Source organism: Salmo trutta, chromosome 40, assembly GCF_901001165.1.
Source record: "Salmo trutta chromosome 40, fSalTru1.1, whole genome shotgun sequence".
NCBI lineage: Eukaryota > Metazoa > Chordata > Actinopteri > Salmoniformes > Salmonidae > Salmo > Salmo trutta.
The window spans coordinates 21,810,572-21,818,782 of record NC_042996.1 but is presented as its reverse complement, the minus strand read 5'-3'; the positions used below and the strand labels follow the sequence as shown (position 1 = coordinate 21,818,782).

General features: G+C 41.6%; 1 protein-coding gene across 1 annotated transcript in view; it reads right to left on the bottom strand.

Moving 5' to 3' along the window:
• Positions 1 to 2,771: 2,771 nt before the first annotated feature.
• Positions 2,772 to 8,211, bottom strand: part of LOC115180534 (putative helicase mov-10-B.1) — a 40,243-nt gene continuing 34,803 nt past the window's right edge. Inside the window, exons 21-23 of the mRNA XM_029742697.1 lie at positions 6,822 to 6,910; positions 4,039 to 4,157; positions 2,772 to 3,928 (exon numbers count right to left, since the gene is read on the bottom strand). Coding sequence (XP_029598557.1) covers positions 3,867 to 3,928; positions 4,039 to 4,157; positions 6,822 to 6,910 — 270 coding nt within the window. The 3' untranslated portion in view covers positions 2,772 to 3,866. The remainder of the gene's footprint in view (positions 3,929 to 4,038; positions 4,158 to 6,821; positions 6,911 to 8,211) is intronic.

Genomic DNA, 8,211 nt, shown 5'->3' with positions numbered 1-8,211 from the left:
TAAAACAGTCTTGGAAGTCCCCACATATGCGGAGCACTTTCTGGCTGCTTTTCCTTCACTTTGTGTTCCAACTCATCCCAAACCATCTCAATTGGGTTGAGGTTGGGTGATTGTTAGTGGCACAGCGGTGCTAGATGAATAAATTACAATTTAAATAGGTGAAAATACTAAGGGATATTGATAGCGTTAAACCTCTGTGTTACTGTATCAATGACCGTCTTAACACCAACAAAGTGTCTTAATAGGGCGTTGGGCCACCACAAGCCATAATTGCTTCAATTCTACCAAGAGAAACTCCATATTTTGGTGTTTTGTTGATGGTGGTGAAAAACGCTGTCTCAGGAGCTGCTCCAATCTTCAATTGGGTTGAGATTTGGTGACTAGACAGCCATGGTATATATCATTTTCCTCGCTACTGTATATAGCCTGTCTTTTAACTGTTGTTTTTATTTCTTTACTTACCTATTGTTCACCTAACACCTTTTTTTGCACTATTGGTTAGAGCCTGTAAGTAAGCATTTCACTGTAAGGTCTACTACACCTGTTGTATTCGGCGCACGTGACAAATAAACTTTGATTTGATTTTCATGCTCATCAAACCATTCAGTGACCACTTGTGGATGGGGGAATTATCATTCAATGGGTGCATAGCCATGGTAGCCAAAATAATTGCCTGCCTAGAATGACCCTAAGCATGATGAGATGTTAATTTCTTAATTAACTCAGGAACCACACCTGTGTAGAAGCACCTGTTTTCAATACACTTTCTATCCCTTATTTACTCAAGTGTTTTCATTATTTTGGCAGTTACCTTTACATACCAGCACTTCCAACTGGGGAAAAAAATTGTTGAAATCAACATTGTTTCCACATCATTTCAACATCAAAAAATGTAATGTCATGACATTAAATCAACGTGGAAAACTGATTGGATTTGCAAAAAGTCACCCACCATTTAACCTAAATACAATAACATGGTGACATTTGTTGTTGATTTCACGTTGAATTCACATTAGTTGAAAACTCAACATAATGTAAATCAAAACTAGACATTGAAATGAGGTCTAATCCCAGTGGGTTCCTTCCAACATAGAAACTATGGATATCAGATTTACTGTAACTACCTGACATCTTTACACCACAGTATTTCCCCTCAATTATTGAATTAGCAAGTCCTTGATCTCACAAGGTATTTGGAATTATATTTTTGTCAATTATTGATCAAATTCATATTGGTTTTATATGTTAGAATATAACATACGTAACACATGATGGATATGCAGGAGTAAATTGTATTGATAATTTTCCTTTGTTCAACAGATGCAAAATCCAACATACATAACCAAAAGAATGTGGACACCTGCTCATTTAACATCTCATTCCAGAATCATGGGCATTAATATGGAGTTGGTCCCCCTTTGCTGCTATAACAGCCTTCACTCTTCTTAGAAGGCTTTCCACTAGATGTGGGAACATTGCTGCGAGGACTTGCTTCCATTCAGCCACAAGAGCATTGGTGAGGTTTGGCACTGATGTTGGGCGATTACGCCTGGCTCGCAGTCGACGTTCCAATTCATCCCAAAGGTGTTTGATGGAGTTGAGACAGGGCTCTGTGCAGGCCAGTCAAGTTCTTCCACACCGATTTCGACAAACCATTTCATTTCGGTATGGACTTCACTTTGTGCACGAGAGGATTGCCATGCTGAAACAGGAAAGGGCCGTCCCCAAAATGTTGCCACAATGTTGGAAGCACAGAATCGTCTAGAATGTCATTGTGTGCTGTAGCGTTAAGATTTCCCTTCACTGGAACCAAGGGGCCAACCCGAACCATGAAAAACAGCCCCAGACCATTATCACATTACACCATTCCTCTACACTACTCTATAGGCTGGTTCCCTAGCCTCACACTAACCCTAGCAGATACATTTCCATTTCCTGCCGTTGTGCCCTTGAGCAAGGCACTTAACCCCCCACAATTGCTCTCCATTCAGGGGTGCTGCACTGCAGATAACCCTTTGCCTCTCAACATGTGTTTGTGTATCTGGGGGTGTTGGGAAAGGCAGAAGACAAAATTACCATTCTATCCAATGGACAACAAAGTTGTATTGTAATCTATTCTGGTTTCCAAGACTCACATTAAGCCTACTCCTGGATTATTAAACCTAGTCCAGGACTACGGAGCAGTTTAAACCTAGTCCAGAGGGCCGTATGTCTCAAGCGTCTCAGAATAGAAGGGTTGATTTAGGATCAGTTTTGCCTTTTATATCATAATGAGTAAAATTACATGGACCGAGGGAACCTAATCCCATATCAGCACTCCTACCCTGAGATGCTTGATACATGCGGATCCTGGACTCAGAAATACCCATCAGGCTCTGCTGCTTTACTTCTTTCCAAGATCAACTGGGTCATATTCATTACGGCAGAACATAGCAAAATGTTATGAAAATGGAAACAAGTGTGTCTTATTAGACAAGTTCAGGTAGCCCCTCCCTGTTTGATGATTATTAATCATCTTGACAAATTGAAAATGTTAAAGTATTTTTAAATGGTATTGGCTTGCTGATTCCCTCTAATTGAAGAGATATGGTAATGTGGTAATAAATAGCTTCTAGCGGTGGAACTTTTCAGATAGAAATGTCATGAATAGAGCAACATTTTTCCATACTGAACGCACCACGGAAGGAGAGAGAAACATTTTAACAAGTTAAAAGCATAATTACCTATTAGTAATTTAATAGGATCTCTGTGGTTAAAATCTTGACAATAGATCAGACATATAATGATTTATTCCAGTTTATCTTAGATTACATCAAGGTCAGACACACCGGCAGAGAAATAGTTTGATGAATTTATCGGGAATTGAACCTCTAGCGAACAGTAGAGGAGCAACAGCACAGATTTTGAAGGCCAGAACCTCAACAGACATACAGCCATCCACAAGATGAACTCTCTAGGTGTAGTTTGAAGGAAGTTGCTAACTAGCGTCCATTGCATTAACACAAGTTAGCAATTGCTCGGGAAACTACCTTATACTTCCTTCAAACTGCACGCAGAGACATACAAATGGTATCCATGAGTTCATCGGACTCTGAGTAAGTAGAAAAAAGGATAGCAAAAATCACGCACTATCCCTTTAAAATGTCAAGCTTAATTGCCAAAATCACTTTAAAAAGACATCCACCAGTGATTTTTTTATTTTTATGTTTCCTGTTGAAAAGCGATATCCCAAGTATAAATACAGAGACTGGAGTAGGCCTTTAAAGGTAATTTCTGATTGAGCCGCGAACGCGGGAACATTGCCATTAAAAGCTGCATAGCCGACAAAGGGCGATGGGATTTAATCCTGGCCTCAGTGTGTCTGTGAGACTACATACAACAGACTCATACTAATAAAACTAACACCAGCATAGATGGATGGTACAATGTGATTTCAGAAATTCATTCACTATCCTAGAGGACTGGTCCTGATAGATCTCATAGGAAGTTCACCTGGTATGGAGTAGGAAACTGTTTTGTTTTGAAATAATACAATAACATTGGCCAGGTACCAAATGTTACTTAGTGCAGTAGTACTAAGGCAGGCGCTTTCAAAGTCTGAGACAGTGGGCCTCCATTCAGAGAACATCAAGACAACCGCGCCCCAAAAGCTGGGACACCTCTTTTTTAAAACTTATTTATTCATTATTAGAGAACTGAATACAGTTTGATTTGGATAACCTTACATGAAACTCTGGCGGAAGCGTGCCTCACACTTTGAAAACCTCTGTACTAGGTATGACAGAACCCTGTCTTCCCCTGTTTGTAGGGAGAATTGATTCCTGATCAGTACTGTCGTTGGGTCTCCTGTACGATGTGCGTGTCTCTCACTGCTCGTTCCTCCACTCTGGTTCGATCTGCTGCTGAACCTCACTCTCCTCTGTCTCCACTGGATGTGTGTGAGAGAGAGAGACAAACAGTTAACCTCCAAAATTAAACATTTATTTTATATTTTTTAACAGTTTGAAGTGTACGTGCGTTTGTCTGTGTGTGTGTTACCGTGGGGATCAGCCTGTAAGCAGAGGGCAGCTAGGCGTTCCACCACCTCCTCCTCTCCCTCAGCCTGGGAGGAATCAAACCCTGTCTTCCCCCCCGCCTGGGAACAGAACTGGAGGAACCTGGAGGGGGAGAGAGAGAGAGGGGTTAGGGTTCCTTAGGTGATTAATTCGTACAGTTTACAACAGTTTAAAAGTACAAAAAAGTCAGAGAGGATGACGCTTGAAAGTGTTTAATACAATTATATATAAACCCTGGAATGAGTAGGTGTGTCCAATGTGTTGACTGGTACTATATACTCAGCAAAAAAAAAAAGAAAAGAAAAGTCTTTAAAAAATAATTTGTAAAAATCCCAAAAACTCCACAGATCTTCATTGTAAAGGGTTTAAACACGTTTCCCATGCTTGTTCAATGAACCATAAAGAATTAATGAACATGCACCTGTGGAACGGTCATGTGAAATGTCAAAATAATAGAGAGAATGATTTATTTCACCTTTTATTTCTTTCATCACATTCCCAGTGGGTCAGAAGTTTACATACACTCAATTAGTATTTGGGAGCATTGCCTTTAAATTGTTTCACTTGGGTCAAACATTTCGGGTAGCCTTCCACAAGTTTCCCACAATAAGTTGGGTAAATTTTGGCCCATTCCTCCTGACAGAGCTGGTGTAACGGAGTCAGGTTTGTAGGCCTCCTTGCTCGCACACGCTTTTTCAGTATTGCCCACAAATATTCTATAGGATTGAGGTCAGGGCTTTGTGATGGCCACTCCAATACCTTGACTTTGTTGTCCTTAAGCCATTTTGCCACAACTTCGGAAGTAAGCTTAGGGTCATTGTCCATTTGGAAGACCCATTTGTGACCAAGCTTTAACTTCCTGACTGATGTCTTGAGATGTTGCTTCAATATATCCACATCATTTTCCATCCTCATGATGCCATCTATTTTGTGAAGTGCACCAGTCCCTCCTGCAGCAAAGCAACCCCCACAACATGATGCTACCACCCCCGTGCTTCACGGTTGGGATGGTGTTCTTCAGCTTGCAAGCATCCCCCTTTTTCCTCCAAACATAACGATGGTCATTAAGTCCAAACAGTTCTATTTTTGTTTCATCAGACCAGAGGACACTTCTCAAAAAAGTACAATCTTTGTCCCCATGTGCAGTTGCAAACCGTAGTCTGGCTTTTTTATGGCGGTTTTGGAGCAGTGGCTTCTTCCTTGCTGAGCGACCTTTCAGGTTATGTCGATATAGGACTTGTTCTACTGTGGATATAGATACTTTTGTACCTGTTTCCTCCAACATCTTCACAAGGTCCTTTGCTGTTGTTCTGGGATTGATTTGCACTTTTCGCACCAAAGTACGTTCATCTCTAGGAGACAGAACGTGTCTTCTTCCTGAGCGGTATGACGGCTGCGTGGTCCCACGTGTGTTTACAGATGAAATTGGTACCTTCAGGCGTTTGTAAATTGCTCCCAAGGATGAACCAGACTTGTGGAGGTCTACAAATTGTTTTCTGAGGTCTTGGCTGATTTCTTCTGATTTCCCCATCATGTCAAGCAAAGAGACACTGAGTTTGAAGGTAGGCCTTGAAATACATCCACAGGTACACCTCAATTGACTCAAATTATGTCAATTAGCCTATCAGAAGCTTCTAAAGCCATGACATCATTTTCTGGAATTTTCCAAGCTGTTTAAAGGCACAGTCAACTTAGTGCGTGTAAACTTCTGACCCACTGGAATTGTGATACAGTGAATTAATTTGTCTAAACAATTGTTGGAAAAATTATTTGTGTCATGCACAAAGTAGATGTCCTAACCGACTTGCCAAAACTATAGTTTGTTAACAAGACATTTGTGGAGTGGTTGAAAAATGAGTTTTAATCACTCCAACCTAAGTGTATGTAAACTTCCGACTTCAACTGTATTTTATATTTGAGGTTCTTCAAAGTAGCCACCCTTTGCCTTGATGACCGCTTTGCGCACTCTTGGTAATTCTTATTTACAATGACGGCCTACCCCGGCCAAATCCGGACAACATTGGGCCAATTGTGTGCCGCCCTATGGGACTCCCGATCACAACCGGATGTGATACAGCCTGGATTTGAACCAGGGACTGTAGTGACGCCTCTTGCACTGAGATGCAGTGCGGTAGAACACTGCGCCACCTGAGCAACAGGACCGTCATTGCACAACAGTGTGTTGTATTCAATTATTTGGTGACGTGAATATATTTAGTATAGTCTTATCTAAAAAGGATAGCTTTTTAGTTTTGCTATTTTTATTTAGAAATTCACTGAAGAATATGGTCCTCCACTTCTTCCTCTGAAGAGCCTCCACTGGTACCTACCTTCCCCAGGTGGGGTCTCCTCTCAGCACTAAGTGTTAGGGTCAGTACCCACCTGCCCCAGGTGCGGTCTCCTCTCAGCATTAAGGGTCAGGACATACCTGCCCCATGTGGGGTCTCCTCTCAACCCTAAGGGTTTATTTTATTTAACCTTCATTTAACTAGGCAAGTCAGTTAAGAACAAAATTCTTATTTTACAATGACGGCCTACCCCAGCCAAACCCTCCCCTAACCAGGACGACGCTGGGCCAATTGAGCGCCGCCCTATGGGACTCCCGATCACGGCCGGTTGTGATACAGCCCGGGATCAAGCCAGGGTCTATAGTGACGCCTCTAGCACTGAGATGCAGTGCCTTAGACCGCTGCGCCACTCGGGTTAGGGTCAGTACCTACCTGCCCCAGGTGGGGTCTCCTCACAGAATTAAGGGTTAGTACGTACCTGCCCCAGGTGGGGTCTCCTCGCAGCACTAAGGGGTTTCCCACCACGATCAGCAGGGCTTTGGCTCTGGTCACCGCCACGTTGAACCTCTGGACACATAGAGAGCAGGTGGTCAGCAATGTCACTGTGGTGTGTGTGTAGATCAAACTGTTTATGCACAAAAGTATATTCTTAGTGAACACTGTGTTCATATTCAGTCAATTTTAGGTCCTGCAGGCTGTCCAACACATAATAATGACACGAAAGTGCATTCTAATAGTGTAAAAGGCCCTTAGTTGATACTAAAAGGTTGTGTTCTATACCAATTTGAAGCGAGAAACGTTACTTGTTTGATAAGATTACAGATTTTCTCAAGGGATCCCATATAGGGTCCAAACACGTGTGTGTGTGTGTGTGCTGTGTGTGCAGTACAGTATACTGTGACAGTGCCACATATAACAGTGCACAAATCAAGTGATTTGTGCACTGTTATAATGAAAAATGAAAAATCACCATCGAGAAATGATATGAAATAATTCTCTGCCCTATGTTTAAATAATTCAATTTTGTATGAACGATAGATGTGGCCTAAAATGAGCACTACTGCTTTAAGAAGTGCACAGAAAATGTATTAGACACACAAAAGTATGTGTGAAAGAAATTTGTGGACTCAGCTAGTTCAGCCACACCTGTTGCTGACAGGTGTGTAAAATCGAGGCCACAGCCATTCAATCTCCATAGACAAACATTGGCAGTAGAATGGCCCATACTGAAGAGCTCCGTGACTTTCAATGTGGCACCTTCATAGGATGCCACCTTTCCAACAAGTCAGTTCGTCAAATTTCTGCCCTGCTAGAGCTGCCTCGGTCAACTGTAAGTGGTGTTATTGTGAAGTGGAAACATCTAGAAGTAACAACGGCTCAGTCACGAAGGGGTAGGCCACACAAGCTCACAGAACTGGACCGCCGAGTGCTGAAGCACATGTTTAAAGTACATTTTTACGAGCTGTGAAATGAATGGCGTCACATGATCAATGGCTTTGTCCATTCATATAAACAGTCATTGGTCTCAATAGACTAAACTTTAACTTAACCAAAACAAAAAAGGTCAAGTTGCAACATCCATTTTCGGACTTATGAATGATATCTACCCATTGATTCTTGAAGAATATCATTTTGAAATGCCTCATGAGCTCAGTTCAATTGCGTACTCCACCAGAAACCAAAATATAAGCTTGTTTTACTCCAATGTTTGTAAACGATGCAAATATAAAACAAACACTGTATCGCCTCAAAACACAGTTCAAACTGTCATTTTGATATAATGGCATCCATAGCTTTGTCTATGAATTTGAGAATGGTTAAATATATCCAGGCCCATCCTGACCGCTTTTTTTATTGATTCAATTGAG